We start from the raw sequence: 17,195 nt of genomic DNA, 5'->3' as shown, positions 1-17,195 counted from the left end.
GCGAGTTTCTTTGTTCCCTCGTGTCAACCCCAACGGCCATCGATCACCGCACGAGATGTGTCAATCTTCGAGAATCACAAAGTCAGCGGGCGGTTAGTCGTCGAGACCTCAAGATTCAAGAAGCGAGCAGCGTTTTTGCAGATCGAGACAATCGATAATGCGTCGCAAGAGGACGAGACCCGTTGCCTACATTCGGCCCTGACGCCTGTTCGTGTAGCTTGCTCGAGGGCGCGTTCTCTCACTTCGCTTGAGCCTGCTTTGAAGAGGCCCAGCTCAAGTCTCCTTGCTGCTTTGGCCGATCGGGGTCGTACAGTGGATATCACGCTAGGTTGCGTTTAGCGGTCTCCCAGGGCACTTGCAGACCGACGCGACCTTTATTTTTGATATATTGACCGTCCCGCTCTCACCGACATAGCTACCATATCCATGGTACTGTGACAATGAAGGAATCAAGCGACTAGACTAAGGGCTTCTGCTGATTTTGGAACTCAATCACTTTTGACTTTCTATGTAGTTTCCAATCCGTTCCGCGTGCGGTTTTTGCCATGGTTCTTGACGGTTAAAATGTCCGACAGCGATGACCAATCTGTGGAGCTCAGAGCTATTATAGCCGTTCTCTTCACCATAGCCGGTCTTACTATGATACTGCGATGTTATGTGCGTGGGTGGGTTGTCAACGCATTTGGCTGGGATGATGGAGCAATGGTCTTAGCGATGGTAAGCGGTCTCTCGCTTCTGCGCCATAACATGGGCATTTGTGTTCTAAAATTTGTCCATTGACTTAGCCATTTCTGGTTATCTATACAGTTTGCCTTGTTACAGCAACTTTCTACGGCCTCGACCGCCGAAGCGAGAATCTGACTGTAAATCAACAAGTTATTTCTACTAAGGTATGATGGCTCTGAGCTTACAAAGTGGTTCAAACCTCTATTCATGAGCATGAATTAACGTGAAGGAAAGATGTTAATGTTAGCGCAAATTGGCTGGCGTCATGCAATCAATGTCTGCAAAATCTCAGTCTGCATTTTTCTAACGCGAATTACAATCAAGCCACTCCACACTTGGCTGGTCTATGCTGTACTCATTTGGCTCGCTGCACACTCTATACCCATTTTTGCAGCAGATATGAGCAGGTGCCGGCCCTTTTCTTACCTTTGGAACCGACTAGCTCGCGATCCCAGTATTGAAGGAACCTGCATGACCAACGCGCAGTTCCAGGCCATAGGTTATACGACAACCGCTAGCTTGACCTTCACTGACATAGTCGTTGGCATTGTATTGCCCATCATGATCATTCACAAAGTACAAATGCCAAAGGCAAGCAAAATTGCGGTGATACGTATCTTGAGTCTGGCTTGCGTGTTTGTCCTCCACCCTGAACAGCACTAATACCCCTGCTAATACTGTGTAGTTCAACAGCGGCCGGTGTGGTACGCCTTCCATATATGCTGTCGTATGGTGACCCTGACTATCCGTATGGGTTTTCCTTTTCTAACTTGCGACCCCCTTGCTCCTCACACTTGCCATACTAATTAGCTCATCTGGCAGTTGAAATATTTTCTATAAGCGTGTGGGCTTATGTCGAAATAAGCCTAGTAATCATAGCAGGCAACCTCGCGACGTTCGGCCCTCTCTTTCGTATCTGGTTCGGTATCCTTTCCAGTCACGACCATACACCCACAACTCCCGTCCCAAGGCAACCACGACGAAGCGGCCCCCGAGGGCATCGAGACCTATCATACCCGCTATCGAGTTTCGACGAAACCGCTCGGAGCAGACTCCGTTTAGATAAGCTTTCGACCACAGTTACACATATTGCGATACAGCGACACTCGGATTTGCCGATGCAAGTGCCAGCCGGGAGCAATTAACTTTCGAGGACACACGGGTTCCATCGCTCGGATCGAGTGGGAGCTAGGACCAGGGATATATTGCGCGACTGAAGTGACGCAGACTTCGGATGTTGAGTCCCTTGACATCAAGGAGCAGCAGGCTTAGTTACTTCTTGTACGTCTCATTGTTGGACTACAATGCAGGATCCCTTTCGGTTCTTAGGTCTTCTACATATGTACCTGGCACTAAGAGTCTCATCTTACGAGTAATGTCGTTATTTGGGTGGCAGTTCTCTTAAATTTTTCTGCGCGCTACCCTTAGACGTAGGTTCTTTTTGTGACATAGAAGACCGTTATGAATAGAAATGGATAGGGTCTGGTGTCATTTACTTTATATTTGAGAACCGCCCTCCTCCTGGGTTCCAACATGATTCATAACTTATCTGTGACAGCGTGCAAGATGAATTGGACAACTCGCCACACCACATCTTCCTGCTTGCCAATGGACGCGCATCCTCAGAAAGAACGCACCCTATAAGCAACCGCCCATTTTTACAGATGACTCTTGTTCTTGCTCTTGCTCTGCGCACTGCAACAACCCCTATCCGCACCAACCATAACAGACCGATTCACCTCCTGCGTCTAAGGCGACACATCAAGCGCAGGATTCTTCGTGAAGAGGTTGACCGGTTTCAGCGAGACAGTAACAATCTCAACTGGCCTGGTCCCGCGTATTAGCAATCCTGGCGTTGAGACTAGGGTAGCGGGTCCGGCCGACATGACAGGGAAATCCTCAATCCTTGGAGCATGATTGATTCCGAATTGTACCCGACGATATCCTCGTTCACGACGTTTTCTTTGCGCGCGACCCAGGATATTATGCTGTGGCCTCATTGGCCTGGGAGTCAAGTTGCCATGGTTAGCGAGCTAGCTCACGGCACCATGCTTCGCCTTGAAAAAGCAGAAGGAGAAGGAGAAGGCGAAGAAGATGAAGACATACTCTGATTTGTAAAGTCCCCCCCAGAAAACAACTCATCCTCGTGATACCTCGTAACATAAACCTCATAATCTGCAAACTCCGCCCGTTTGAAATGGATGCCCTCCCTTGCAGCAAGCATCTTCTGCAGCGGCGGCGAATGGATCTTATACCCAGCCGGCAACCATTAACCGTGTTCCTGATACTATCGTTCTGAATGATAAACGTTCGTCCGGACTTCGTATCTAGATTTAACCCAACCGACACAGGGACAACAGTTGTCCTCGACCCATACGCGTTCCCATGCGGGTTGAATTGAAATGCTCAGGGTCATGAGGGACGGGATACGTCTCTGAGATGGCGAGCTGGTTTCCACTGCTGTAACCGCCTAGTGCTGGGTCCAGGCGGAGGGATAGGATATGCTGGTGGTGGGTTGCAAGGAGGCCGGGGTGCACGACAGTACCGAAGGGGACAGACGTCTCAGGGTCGATGGCGCACGTAGAGAGGGTTCCGGCCGCGCGCACCTTGTAGTCGATTTTTCCAGCTTAGTTGAATCTGAAGGTGAGGATGTACTCGTAGTTGGAGACGGTGAGGATTGTTCGGATATGAGTTCGCGGTTGCGGACGATGCAGGCTCCTATACACCCGTGCACATAAACAGTTAGGGCTAGCATGTGGGGTGTTTTGGAAAAGTAAGGAAGGCATGAGGAAAACGCACGTCCAGTTCGAGAGTTAATATGCTTCCACCATCCTGCTCATGGACACAGATAGCATTCCCCTTCTTCACAGGCCGCCCAGCACGATCCGTAACCCAGGCATCCAGATACGTAGTTGCGCCGAGACAATCACACCCGAGACGGAGGTCATTAGCAACAAGGCCCGTACTTACATCGTCCAACGCACTTTACGCCATTTTCTTCTCACAAGGGTCCTTTCTGCTTGACAGAGCAATCTTGATGAGCCCTATGTCTTCGGGTTCCCTGATATCTGGTTTGTTTCCGTTATGTAGATAGTCCTTACTACAACTACCCCCGTTCTAATTGCATTACCCCGCACAATTCAAGAGACAAGGAATGGCGAGAAGCATCAGAGTAGAGACCACTAGCCATGATATATAAGCACGGATTCTGGACAGGGGGATTCTATCGACGAGTGTCCGTGGTTGGTCTTTGTGCACCTCTGGAGTCAACCAGGCGAGACACCATGAAATATTCTATATCGGATGGGAGAAGCTCAGTAATCTTGTAAAGTCTATTGACGGTGCGTCTCGCGCGTCTCACGAGGTCCCAGCCGATCAGCGTGTAGGGCAGGTGCCCCTCCGCTTCCACAATTTGGATGTAAAGCCCCTGAACGCTTGAGACCAATTCTTCAATAGAACGACTATTCTCTCGTGACACAAGGAGTTCAACAGCGTTTGGATACTTGCTGCGGTCTGGGGCTCCGTCTATGTCATCCAAAAAGTACGCTTCCATGAAAGAAGGCAAATCGGAATCTGCCAACACAGTGGCGTTCGAGACTCCTAGCTCAAGGGACCGTAGTTTCCGAGTGTTTCGGGCTCTTGCAAGTGGAAGGTTGTCTTGCCATCTAATCAATATGACATGCTTTGTTGTTAAGATTCCGAGTTGTTTAATTTCCGCAACGGCCAGTCCAAGCTTTGTTGAAGGTATCCTCGCTGACATGCCCAAGCAAGATGGGCTCCTTCTGTTTGTCTCTGTCCGACATTCCATGTCGACCCGTGAGAATCTACTTCGCGAGGAATAGGTGAATGTCGCATTTCACTTCTCCAGCGGGAGTTTTTTTTTGGCGCAGAAATCTGTCTTGGATCCAGGATTTATGGCGTACCCGTAGTCTGTCATTTGCCTCTCGTGCAGCTGTGTAAGAGCCCTCTCCAGGCCCGCGAGCGTCGGTTCTGGTCGAGAATCCTAGAAGGCCGTCAATTACGTCCCAAAAGATCGACGCGGAACCGGAAGATAAAATGGAAGACTTACGCCGTGATAAGGAACAGCATACTCTGCTAGCTTCTCGGAAAGCTCGGCAATGTTAGAGCCTTGATTGAGCCGAGCACAGCGCCACAACAACCGCGCAATCAGCCAACGCTTGCTTGGTCGCTTGCTTCTGGGCCCTAGACTAAGACGAATCCTCATTTCGCGCGGAGTGGCTTGGGGAAGCCATCTATGAGAAGTTTCGTGCCATCATAAGAGAATGACCCGCTTTGCACAGCCCATGGAACCACAGGAGGTTGGCTATCGATATTCAAGTCCATATGGCCGTCAACGTTGTTGGCCATTGTGTTTCGGTTGTTGTGAGTGAGCTGCCTTGTTTCGTAGTTGAGGTTGCGAGAATGATAAGGTTACCACGGCGTCCAAAAGCACTTGGCTTGAGGGGGCAGCGGAAACTGAAGGATTAGGAGGAAATTGGGAATTGGGAAAGAGAGTATCGGGTGGGATGTAAGAGGGAAGAAAAGGACGGGGTGTTTGTGTTAAAGACACAGGCGCCGCCAAATCCACGTGATGTGCTATCCATAAAACGGAAGAAACGGCACCAAATCCGGCTTAGTGCAGGAAGCAACTCGGTCGCCAATTGGTGAATGCTTGAACTAGTCATCACAAAGGGCGTGAAAATAACAAGGAAGAGCACAACTATACCAGCAAGCAGCGATGAAGGGCACTAAAGTACCTCAAGGTCTATCATAACCATAGATATTCATAGAACTGCAGAGATTTACTAGAAAGTATCACAATTATATTAACGCGCCTGCGACGATCATGAAACACACGCCGGACTTCCCGGAAAACCATGGGGGTCGAGGGCATACACGCGGCCGACAAGACGCAGTCGTTTTCTATTGCGCTCCAGAGAGAGACGTGGAGGCCGAGGTCTAGGTAGGTAGACTCGAGTTGTTAACATCAACATGTACCTCCTCCGGTGAGCTTCCGTTGGCAGCCAGAATAATTCCGAGCTTACCATGGTACCATTGCTGACGCTATTCCATCAGTGATGTTCTTGACGCTAATTACCTTGCTGTAGTAAGAGTGCAAATGATATTTGCACCCGGTCGCGATTTCTCAAGTGGCACCAGTACTAAAACAAGGAACCCAACAGATATACAACTGTACATGTTTAGGGATTCTCGGACTTCAGCGGGTACTTTTACAGCCGGCCGATCTCGGTCAAGGTAGGCGGCCCGAGGCGAAGTGCCTATGTGTCTACAACTCATGGATGGCTTGTCCAGTGCCTATGCCGTGGCTTGAAGGGCAAGCATCGGGGAGCTCTTGATCAGGATAGTGATGGACACTCGCTCACTTTCGGGATCTCAGCCATTGAACTCTCTGCAAGCTACCAGAGCTTCCCTATTAGGGAATCCTGGACGCATGGACATGGTGATGACTAGGCTCCTATATACACTCGGTGTCGATTCCAAGCAGATGAGATTCTCTAAGAGCTTTGTTCTCTATCTCTTTTAGCTGTAAAATAACTACAGAGCAGCCCTGCGAATTCGGAAGCGTTAGCCTCCCGTAGCGAAGCGAAGGGCCAGGCAGCGGAGAAGGAAGCTTGTAATATATAATTATCTTGTTCTTTCCAACTCCCTTGTTATGCACCGTCCAACCTAACTCATGGCTAATATGACAGACACCAGGACTTCAAGCCGAAACTACGCGTGGTGATTGTTGGCGGGTCTATCGCAGGCCTGACCCTCGCCCACTGCCCGCTCAAGCTCCAAGTCTTCTTCGTGCTGCTGGAGTCCCACAACGAAATCGCACCACAGACCGGAGCATCCATTGGAATCATCCCAAAGCGGTGCTCGCATCCTCGATCAACTGGGCGTGTTCGATGACATTTTAGCGGCAACGGAGCCTGTTCGTGGGGCGTCCTTCTGGACTGAGAAACGCAGGCTTATCCCCCAGACTACTATGGCAAAGACCATTCACGAACGGTACGAAACTGACTTTTTAGCCAAGTCTATTTGGGTTGGTACTCCGACGTTAGCTAACCGGAGTATCATAACAGACATGGTTATCCCATTGCATTCGTCGATCGCCAGCAAGCACTCGACGCGCTCTAGAAAAATCTTGAGCACGGCCAAGAACGTGTCCTCACTGGAAAGAAAGTCGTCAAAGTTGGGCACCACGCAGATGCGGTTAAGGTTCACTGATCGTATTAAGTCAGTCTTCGAAGCTGATTTGGTCGTCGGAGCCGACGGAATGCGAAGTACTATCAGGAGACAACAACCAGAGAGGCAAAGAAGACGAAAATGAAAGTTGCGGACTCGATTTCCGCAGCGGAAGAACCTCCCGGAGTGTCACATGACGCATCCTCAGCCCTACCTGGGCAATTTGAAGTCCTAATGTCTGGAGAGGGCAACTCTATTAGGGCCAGTATCTCTGTAAAACAGGGCTCTATCCGGGGCGTGCAGCTACAGAGGATACCAAAGCTGGGGAAACGAAGAATCTTCCTGAGGAGATCGCAAAGATTGAGTTTGAATGTATCCAGCGACGGCGGCATGCCTTGAATGAATACCTATGGGAGTATCTTAGGGACAGCTTCTACTAACTGCACCCTTACTGCGAAATTTACGTTGTTGTGCTCAGATCAACCTAGAAATCGTCTAGAATGCGCCGCGATGGACATATCAATACGTGGGGGGAATGAACATTCGAAATATGTAAGACTCGAACAATCGCGGTCTTCATATCTAGATATGGAAGAGTATTCGACGAGCGCAGCTCACACTCTGACATTGCCAAGCTTCTAAAGACCAAATATTGACAGGTATAATTGATTGATATTGTCCGGCGCAAAACTATGTATGGATCGAATTCATGGCAGGTGGCGAGATAAAACACCTGTGTCCCCCAACTAAACCGATTAAAACGGCACAGCATCCGCTTCACAGACGGTATTTGGCGGAGGAAGCTCGCCGTGGGAGTAATACACCTGAGCCCTCTGAATTAAGCAGCTAGATGCACTGGCGATAGCGGTGTGCTGCATATCCAGTTGAGGATTATTAGCTGAGTGTCTTGTGCCCAGGATTCGGTATCCACAATAATGGATGACGAGAGCTTACCCCGACTGAGTTTTGGATCAAGATCATCGAGTCTTGAAAAACCTGGGACATTTTGTAGGCGCTGCGAGATCTCAGGAAATATCACTCGGTATGTGGTAGGTAGGCAAGGCAGACTTACCCTTGCTTAGGGGTAACCGGATCGATTTCGGAGGTTACAAACATAATCGGTGTCGCCGTTCTCCGAGGCTCGAGGATCGAGGCTGCGGGTGTTAGGGTAAGTATATCTCAAAGATTCGGGCCAGGGGCCAAAACATACCATGAAGCTTCCCAGTCTCAGGAATCTGAACATCCAATGACCGACACGGAACTAAACTGGCATAAATAGGCCAAACTTCACCCAAGACCCTGCTCTGATTATGCAAACGATCCACGTAGTTGCGATAATGCTCAAGTGTTTCGAATTTCTCGCTGCCTCCAGATCCGTCTACACATCTAATGAGCACTGCAATATCAGGTGTTGTACCCGCCGTCCCGTTATTGCACAGATTGGCAATAACGTAACTCGAGACTGCGGCCATGTATGCCGATGCATCACCCTTCTCCAAGCCAGCGAGTGTCTCAGCGAGGACAGCAAAATCGCGCAACGGGGAGTATACTGCCTGGAGGGCTATTTGCTTCAGACCAGAGTATGTTGCGAGCAGCGGTAGGGAACAAGAGGGGGAGCTGGCGACAGGAATAGGGTTGTCTTGCAGACGATCGAGAAGCCGCTCGAAACGGTCTTGGATGTTCTTCACGCTGGGACCCCAGAAAGCGCATTTTTCTGATCCGCCGTGGAAGCAGGTCTCGTAAAAGAAGTCAATTGCTTTGTCGGCGTCGAACAGATTGTGCTCCCATTCCCCATTGTAGACATCCTCGGCATCAACCACCCCGTCCAGGATCATCGGGCCAACATGTTCGGGGAATAAGTGCGCAAATGTCGCTCCTAGAACGGTTCCGTAACTGATTCCGTAGTACGAAAGCTTAGCCTCATCCTCTGGCCTCCCGGCCGCCCTCTGCTCAGCCTTTATAAAGCTAAGCATGTCCCGAGCAACGGCTGGAGTGCCCACGAAAGCAGCGCTACCGTTCGCTCCGCCGACAGTAGGTGTGCACGCCTTTCCAAAGAAGTCCGCAGAGTAAAACTGGTTCGATAACGAGGTTGACGAAGCATAGGAAGTTTCAGCATAAAAGAGCTTCTCAAACTGGGCTCTGTTCTCCGGGTGATCAGGCCAACAGTCCACGTGCGGACCGCTGTGTCCAATCCCGCGAGGATCGAAGCCGATGACATTATGTTCACCTTGAATTACGTCGGCAAAGGGGATGCCGTTGGCTCGGAGAAAGTTGATACCTGAATTTCCTGGTCCCCCGGGGTTAATGATCACGTTGCGTGTGTTTTCGGTCGTCTTCTTTGCGGCGAGCTTGATGAATGCTATCGCGGTGGAACCTCGGCTGGGGTCTCCATGGTCGAGCGGAACTTGAAGTCGCATACATGTGTAGTTCTGGAAGCAAGGGGTCCATTGAAGGTCGGGAGAGGGCTCAATATCGTCCCAGTTATCAATTGTGTCGGTAGCGGAAGAAGCGCTACAGATAGAAGCAACCAGCGCAGCCACGGCCGTGGACCTAATCCTCATTTGGGCGATATAGGTCAGAATTGCAGCGAAAGTTGGTTGGGGTAAATCCAACAAGACCTGACAATGTAGTTATACTTTTTCCAGCCTGCAGAGTGAACAAAGAGATCGCGGGGTTTGCACAGAGGGGGCTGGGACAGCCAACGACAAGAGACAAGATCCCTGTCTAGCTGCATGAGGTCTCAAAAAAGGTGCATACAGGGCCGGTACTTTTGCACTTCGGGATTACATAGAGCCCCGAGGACGGGGCGATGGAGATTCATCCACGAAGGAAAGGAGCGCTGGGCGTCTCCTATGCAAGGCCGTGGCTCTGCTTAGGACTTTTTTGAAAATTTCATAACATTCGTTATAAGTACAACCCAAACACATAGCCATATTTTCATCGGATGCACAATACATTTTATTTCCCCCCCATTGACTGACAGGTAGATTAGTCAGTCAATCTAGAAAACAGTTACCGCCACCAAAACACCAGCGGCTAGAATAGCGTTGAAGCCGGACGCAAGGGTCGTCGCGCCATCTGGATATAGTCAGCGCGATAAACTCTCAGAGCACAGAGGATATTCGAGAGCATACTGTCACCGTCTTCATCATCGTCATTATCATCATCATCATCATCATCATCATCATCATTGTCACTGTCGGTGACGTTCTCGCCAGTCCCTTCACCACAAAGATCGTCCGAGGCGCCCAGGACCTCCAACGCATCTAGATTCTCAAGCTCTTCCAGTTCGGCATCCGTACAACCTGCGGCGATGAAACATCCAGCTAAAGAGCTGGCGAAATCCTGAGCGAGCTGAACATCCGTCGAGACAAAGGCGCGGCAAAGACACGAAACGTCGTCTTCGGCAGTGCTGGCGACAGAGCCTTGGCCGCAGTCGGTATCGGCCTCGATGGCGGTGATGGTGCAGTTATGGACGCAGCTAGGGAGGTATTCTTCGATGTACTCTTGGAAGGAATCGAGAGCCACCACGGACGTGGCGCCGAGGAGGGCGAGAGGCACGATGTGGAAGCGCATTGCGACACAGCGTTGGCACTTAAAAAGGCTCAAGTTGGTTGTACCGATGAGGGAAATTCCTGCTCTCCTCGAGAAGTCGTGCCCTTTAGTCTAATGTCGATGGACGGGACGGGTCGCCTAGGGGGCTACCCTCAGGTAGATTGCTCAGCCACATGGATCTCAGCTGAATGTGAATGCTGCATGGCTGAAACAGTAGTATCTAGCAGGAACAGATACATGATTCGATGCCTATGGCCTTCCAAGACTTGCTATCAGGGTCTCCAAGCCGCTAGTCCCCCGTCGGCGGGCGGGGCTGGAAATTCCTCAGGCTAAAATAACAAAAGTAGCCGACTTTAAAAATTCCCCGGTCTAATGCTCTTACGGAGAGCGCAGTAACTGCATATTTTATAGAACAGAAGAAATCGTGTAGCAATATCTTGCCCCCCGATAACCTCGCTCTTCGAAACCCAGCGTCAGGCTTCGCCCGTATTTAGAAGATGGTCGAGGGACCTGGAACCCTTGTAAATGTGAAGCTCACTCATTGTCAACAACGCATATGATAAATGCCCCTAGGGAGTGTTCCCCCCCCCCCCCTCCCAGTCGATGGTCACGAACTGCATATAGAGGGACGTTCACCTGCGTCGACAGGAAGTTACCTTGAAACAGCCTCCTGACCACATCCATTCTTTTCTGCCCAATCACCGAATATTAGGTCCTAGCAAAATGGGCGCCAGCAGCCCTCCACATACGATAACCGGGCCGCGGCAACTGCAACCAGCCGCACGAGAGGATTATGTGGGAGCTTGGATGAAGGTAATTTTCACGGCTATCATGCCATCTTTGCCCAGTCCTTGCTATCTAGATACTAAAGCCCTAAGGAGCACAATGATTTTGGGATAAGCAGCCGGGGTAAATCTATGGCCCTTAAACACTTGCGCCGGTATGTCTTTGACAACTGCAGCCGCAACTGAGCTCAAAGTTGCGCCAATGTACATGTATCTGCCGACTTGCAGCTCCGGGGTTCGATATTGAGCGGTGCGCACAAACGTCCTCTCGCGCTCTGACCGGCTTTCGAGGGTTGTATCAATGCGATAACACTCTTAACATGCTCAAGTAGGTGGAAAGGACGTTTCTCTATCTCTTGTCATCTAGTTACTATTTCACACATTGACTGGTTAGTATCGACTAAGGTAGGTGCAGCTATGTCGACGCCTCTTCCTGTTTCGCGATCTCGAGGGCCGGGGGTGGATTTTTCTTCCTGAAAATATGGCTCAAGGTAACATTACCAGTGTATGGCGTCGCCGAGCGGGATCAAATCGAGACCGATGAGGATCGCCACTGCAACAATCAGGCATTCACCAAGACCATGTGCACTTTCTTCGGTATTCTGAGCTCCTGGCCGCAGGAACCGGGTGTTGAGGTATCCATAGTACGCTCATATTCACCTAGCGACGACACCGAGGACTCGAATCGCAGCTCCAGACGTAGGCAGGCTAGGAACAGGCTCGTCAAGGACATTATTTACTGGCGATATATGTCATCTTGAAGCTGCTCGTGCCGCCTGAGACAATTCCCATCGCTACTGCGGTCTCTCGATTGGATGTTTACAAGGGAGCTCAGGAATATAGCTCCGGCGACCGTTTCGAAGCTCGTCTCGCGATTCTAGACTACATACCTTAAGGGCAGAGGTGTCCGAGACACATTGATGTCCAATTTTGCCTTTAGCTTAACCCAGTGGCCTGCATCGCTTGACCTGGTCCTCGATTACTCCGGAGACGCGCCAGCAGACGCAGACTTCCCCCCGTTTATGCGATCCCCACCAGGCGCGGATCCCTTCTGCATGGCTCTGCGGCAAGCTAGCCAGCGACTAAAAAGTATTACCCTAGGAGGCGCGATAGTCGGACCGGAATTATTCTGGCCACAGGACGACGATGGTACGGACCAACCGAACTGGCCGAATCTCACCACCTCTAACCTGGCATATGCCGCTGCCACTCCCTCAGACTCCTGGCTTTTTGAGCGAGAACCCCGATGCCCAGAGTACCAGTTCGATCGTGCCGAGGGTCGAGTGAGCTGGGTGGGCTCAACCAGGTTTCCTCTCTTTTATGAGACGAGGGAGGCTTGGGAGCGGGCTAGGAGAATACATGGTCATGCCGATAGATTGGCTCTGGTAATCGAGGTGAGATACCTACCTTTAGAGTATTTTCTGTTCGCTCGGGACTAACGAGTAACGATTTAAAGAAATCTTATTGATGACAAGTCTATTCTTCCTAAATGGGCTCAAACCTCTGATGGAAAGTAAGGGATGGCCTCTACATATGCTTAGCTGCTTAGTAGAGAGAGTAAGGACAAATCCCTTCTCTTCCTCATCCCAAGCACGTTTGGATACTGCGTGCCTAAGGTTCATCTACTGACAGCTAAGTATTCGATTCTCAATCAACGGCATTAGCTCCCAGAATCATAGATACGAGTGCATTCAATACAACATACTCACACTAAAGCGGTACAGTGGGCGCTCAACATCTGAGCCCCATATTCACTTTACAAGGCTCAGCTACTTCAAAGAGTTCTGTTACATAGAGCTGAGAATCCGCGCAGCGAATGAGGCAAAACGGGGTGGACAAGGCTTCTTTTTGAATCTACTGTGCTGTTTCGGTTCTAAATCAAGTTTCCCAAGGCACAGGAATCAGGGTGCATTGTCTTGAGTACCGAAGACAATACTCAAGTGTTGTGCCCTCCAGACTCGCCGCCATCTCAGGGCTTCAACGTAGCCTTGATATACACGATTGCTGCATAAAATACATAAACCAGCTTATTCAGCGCCAATCCGTCGTCCGGGTCGCGTGAAGAAGAAGAATTAGAACGCGTCAGACGTTCTCCGCCTGCTCGAGATGAATACACAGGATTCCGCCATTCTCCAAACTTTGTATATCTATCGCTGTCGTCGGGTTATCCTGGTTGATATTGATCCGCACCGGAATCCACAAATATCGCGAGACCACACGGCCTGAAGCTACCTGCACCTGCATTTCAACTTATCTAATACTCAGTATGCGCAGTCCAAAGTGGGTGCCCGATCTCCCAGGGTGGCATCACCGCTTGGTCGACCGCGATATGGATATCGAGCCCGAAGACTTCGACACTGATATCTCGTCCTATCGTGAGGATACCAGTGTCACGATGCCGTTTTCTCGCCGTTTGTAGCTCCGAAACATGCTGGTCTGGACGAACACGACATCGGGACGTTTCGCCCAGATCACCGAGTCTCGATTCAATCCCTAAGCAACGATTACTTGAAGATGAAGGTTCCCCGCAAATTGGTCTTCGGCGGAAAATCGGCACCTGCGCGTGCGCCCGAAGTGTTTGAATTCGCAGGCATTCGGAGGGATTATGCAAAGGAGAGAGCGGAACGAGACAAAAAAAAAAAAAGAAACTGGCTGAAACTCAGGCACAGCGATCTCCGTCTTCCCCGTTTGACTGGTGATATAGCGACGCGTGATAGTATTCCGTCGCGAACTCCCTAAACGCACAATCCAGCCCTCCTCGATACTGGAAAAAGCCCAGTGTCTAGAGTCAGTCAATTTTCAGCTCTAGACTGAGAGATAAGCCACGAGGCCGTGGCACGGGGCAAGATGCATGTACAGAGACCTTCAAATGAGATTTTGCTGGCAATCATATCTCTAGGATGGGCAGCTAGGATCTCCAGGGCCATAAGAGTTGTGGGAAAGGGAATGAAAGAGAAGACGTGGAACGCGGGCCTATCATGTATAATAATAGGCTGCGTCCTTGGCCTGGCAGCTGCATTTATTAGCGCTGGGGCTGTAGCTGGGGCTGGAGCGCGGACCGCGATTTGGCGATTTCGTGGGGCCCCTCGGGGAGGAGAATGGTGGAGGACGACTTAGGGCTGGATGATGGATGGGATGGCACATTGACTGACGACTTGACGAGGAGGATCTTAGAAACGATTTTTTTTCCCGCGTTATTCAAGCTGTCTTTCGTAACATGACAGCGGATGTTCCGTCCAAGGTTTTTCCGGCGATGTTGCGACGCAGTGGGTCAGGTTAGTACGGACTATGGAGTGATGGAAGGTGAAACCAAGAAGGGTGTACTTCTGCTGTATCTAGAGCGCCGGCATGGCGTGTTCTTTTCGAACTCTCCTGAGGTTGTTTTATCTGATGGAAATGCACTGCAGTCTCAGAGACAGAATCTACAACGAGCGCATTCAAAAAAAAATTAATTGTTTAGGAAAGAGCTGGATTCTCGGCTGAAGCACTCTACTCAAAATATCATTGAATTTCCTCGGACCATAGCGATGGAGGCCCGTATTCCCGGGCTGTCCAGTACATATTCATTCACATATTCAGTTAGTACCCCTTAGGAGGCATGGCATGGGATGGCATGGGGCCAAACCATCCATTGAAAATTCCCTACACCAGTTAATTTCCAGAGTCACGCCTTCGTACATCATTGCTGTCTTTCTGAAAACCGGAAGGTAAGACGAAGACCCGGCGGGATAACCACATCCAGGCATCCGGGGGGTATGACCTCACTGTGCATCGCCAGTCAGGAGTATCATAGGTTATCGCTGATTAGGGCGCGTTAGACTGCAGTAGCGCCGCGCATGTCATTGGCGATCGCGGACCCAGCAAGGACTGCACCATTGACAGTCGCTTTTCAGAATGCGTGGGCCGCAGCAGTGGCACGCATAGCGGGGACTGCGGATGCGAGTGCATATTGAAGCGACAGACCCATCGCTATTGTCCAATTGAACCTCAAGTTCACTGGCACGATGCCAGGTTAGGGGGGGAGAAGAGGGGAAGTGGATGTGTGGGGGATCTACGGGGGGGTCTAGAAACAAGGACTAAAACAACTATTAATGGATTCGGAGCTCTGACCACCGCTGTCAGCCTCTTAGATGGGCTTCTGCTTATGCCGGGAACTTATTACGGCAGGGATTAATATCTGACATGCTTGAGATTCAAGCGATCGTTCCTCTTTGAGACATTGAACAGGCCATTGAGGGGCAGGAGACATGACGCCATTCAATGCCCCGCGGACTGCGCATTTTCTGTTCAACCTTCAGTGCAGTCAGTTGAGCTGGGTTTGGTTGAGGTGAGGTGAGTTGGTCTCTTCCATGGTGGAGGAGCTGGGAAACTTATTTAAGGAGCCCTAACCCACGGCCCTAAGTTGCTTTTCCACATTCCTCAATCCATCAACCCCAGCCCTATTTTCATATCTACTTCTCTTCAAGTACTCAATTTACAATGGCCACTCAAGTCATCACCGAGAACCACCACCTCGCGGGCGCCCGCAATGCCCTAAGCAAAGAAGCCTGCATGAAGCTCTACGACGAATGGGCCGCCTCGTACAACGCAGACCTGGCCGACGCATCCCAGAACTACGTCGCGCCACTGCTAACTGCCCAAACAGCCATCCAGGCCATCACCGCCAGCATCGCCAGCAACAGCAGCAACAACGCCAGCCTCAAGGCCACGGTCCTCGACGCCGGCTGTGGCACCGGCCTTGTCGGCGAAGCCCTCGCCAAGGGCGGCGCAATGGTCATTGACGGCGCGGACCTGTCACCGCCCATGCTCAAGATCGCTCAGGAGACTGGTGTCTACCGAGACCTGATCCTGGCTGACCTCACGCAGCCAATTGACCGTCCTGACGCGACATACGATATTGTTACCTGCTGCGGGACATTCACCCGTGGCCACGTTGGTCCAGACCCCGCGCTTAGGGAATTCATCCGCGTCGTCAAGCCCGGCGGCGTCATTGTCGCGACCGTCCTGCACGAGATCTGGCTGTCGGGCGGGTACAAGGATGAAGTAGCGAAGCTTGAGCGGGAGGGCCTGGCGAAGGTTCTTAGCACCGAGGTAAAGGATTATCGCAAGGGGGCCGGCGACAAGGCGACCTTCCTTGTTCTGCAGAAGACTGCTTAGCTCAACAAAGCCATATGCGACTGTCATTTTATGACGCCGAATGCGACAAACGAGACCCTGCTTACTTAGACGGATGACAGACGGACGGACAGACAGACGGACGGAGGCGAACTGCTTTACCTAACGCTTAACAGAAATGAATACCTTGCCCGGCGCGACTGTAGTACTTGCCCTTGCGACTACTATACCGTGTTTTCCTTTCCCAGCGCGACATCCCTTCGGACGGCAATAGGTGCGATAGAGCGTAGTCCGTCCGGTAGCAGGCTGTAGGATGCCTAGCAGACCGTGTTGATCTGTTGGCAGACGTGTCGAATAAAAGCCGTAGATGTGCCTAGCTTGGATGAAATGAAAGATAAATGAGAAACCCCACATGTGGTTGCTTGAGAAATCAAACCTGCCTTGCGAAACCTCTCTAAATTTTACTACCATAACACCTAGGCAAGGCACTAGGGAGACCGGCCAGACCTCGACCTCAACAAACCATCCCAAATGCACAAAGCAGACCACGAATGGAGGATTTCGGCTACGAGATACCCATATGTCCGAAAGAGACCCGATCAACCCAAGCACCCCACAAAGACTTCCTATCTAGGAGACATGTCAAAGACGGCTTTGTACTACAGCCGCTCTTTGCACATAGAGGATTGCGAGCGAACCATCCCGTCTTCGCATTGCACTGGGCCGGTACTGGTGGCAGCGGCAAAGTAGATGGCAGATCACATGGCCTCAGTATATTGATTAATGAAGGCCCGATTCGCAGCCGCTTTGCATGTCTCCCGA

At 50.9% G+C, this 17,195-nt stretch overlaps 6 protein-coding genes across 6 annotated transcripts; 3 read left to right on the top strand and 3 right to left on the bottom strand.

Annotated features, from left to right (window-relative positions):
- Positions 1-564: 564 nt before the first annotated feature.
- BDV17DRAFT_281949 (putative integral membrane protein) lies at positions 565-1,871 on the top strand (the record flags this gene model as incomplete). The annotated part of the gene is made up of 5 exons (XM_073760121.1): positions 565-717; positions 786-890; positions 961-1,361; positions 1,412-1,458; positions 1,537-1,871. The coding sequence occupies 5 exons, from the start codon at positions 565-567 to the stop codon at positions 1,869-1,871; spliced, it is 1,041 nt and encodes a 346-aa protein (XP_073615475.1).
- A 1,430-nt stretch (positions 1,872-3,301) lies between these two features.
- Positions 3,302-3,535, bottom strand: BDV17DRAFT_263951 (uncharacterized protein). The gene has a single exon (XM_073757960.1). It carries the CDS (start codon positions 3,510-3,512, stop codon positions 3,354-3,356), a length of 159 nt encoding a protein of 52 aa, XP_073615474.1. The 5' UTR covers positions 3,513-3,535; the 3' UTR covers positions 3,302-3,353.
- A 4,138-nt stretch (positions 3,536-7,673) lies between these two features.
- Positions 7,674-9,479, bottom strand: BDV17DRAFT_291563 (Alpha/Beta hydrolase protein; the record flags this gene model as incomplete). Its single annotated transcript, XM_073762160.1, has 4 exons — positions 7,674-7,790; positions 7,873-7,933; positions 7,991-8,072; positions 8,129-9,479. The coding sequence occupies 4 exons, from the start codon at positions 9,477-9,479 to the stop codon at positions 7,674-7,676; spliced, it is 1,611 nt and encodes a 536-aa protein (XP_073615473.1).
- Positions 9,480-9,919: 440 nt separating this feature from the next.
- BDV17DRAFT_291562 (uncharacterized protein) lies at positions 9,920-10,494 on the bottom strand (the record flags this gene model as incomplete). The annotated part of the gene is made up of 2 exons (XM_073762159.1): positions 9,920-9,996; positions 10,053-10,494. The coding sequence occupies 2 exons, from the start codon at positions 10,492-10,494 to the stop codon at positions 9,920-9,922; spliced, it is 519 nt and encodes a 172-aa protein (XP_073615472.1).
- Positions 10,495-13,542: 3,048 nt separating this feature from the next.
- BDV17DRAFT_263945 (uncharacterized protein) lies at positions 13,543-14,376 on the top strand (the record flags this gene model as incomplete). The annotated part of the gene is made up of 1 exon (XM_073757959.1): positions 13,543-14,376. The coding sequence occupies exon 1, from the start codon at positions 14,106-14,108 to the stop codon at positions 14,373-14,375; it is 270 nt and encodes an 89-aa protein (XP_073615471.1). The 5' UTR covers positions 13,543-14,105.
- Positions 14,377-15,675: 1,299 nt separating this feature from the next.
- On the top strand, positions 15,676-16,548 carry BDV17DRAFT_263944 (class I SAM-dependent DNA methyltransferase). The gene has a single exon (XM_073757958.1). It carries the CDS (start codon positions 15,738-15,740, stop codon positions 16,413-16,415), a length of 678 nt encoding a protein of 225 aa, XP_073615470.1. The 5' UTR covers positions 15,676-15,737; the 3' UTR covers positions 16,416-16,548.
- Positions 16,549-17,195: the final 647 nt, after the last annotated feature.

The sequence above is a fragment of the Aspergillus undulatus genome (genome assembly GCF_047715775.1).
Source record: "Aspergillus undulatus strain CBS 261.88 unplaced genomic scaffold BDV17scaffold_25, whole genome shotgun sequence".
NCBI classification, from domain to species: Eukaryota; Fungi; Ascomycota; class Eurotiomycetes; order Eurotiales; family Aspergillaceae; genus Aspergillus; species Aspergillus undulatus.
Note: the sequence above shows the minus strand (reverse complement) of the source record. Positions and strands in the feature narration are given on the sequence as shown.

Coding starts and splice junctions, on each gene's coding strand:
- BDV17DRAFT_263951 (XM_073757960.1), bottom strand. CDS start 3,512: ATGCCTTCCTTACTTTTCCAAAACACCCCACATGCTAGCCCTAACTGT.
- BDV17DRAFT_263944 (XM_073757958.1), top strand. CDS start 15,738: ATGGCCACTCAAGTCATCACCGAGAACCACCACCTCGCGGGCGCCCGC.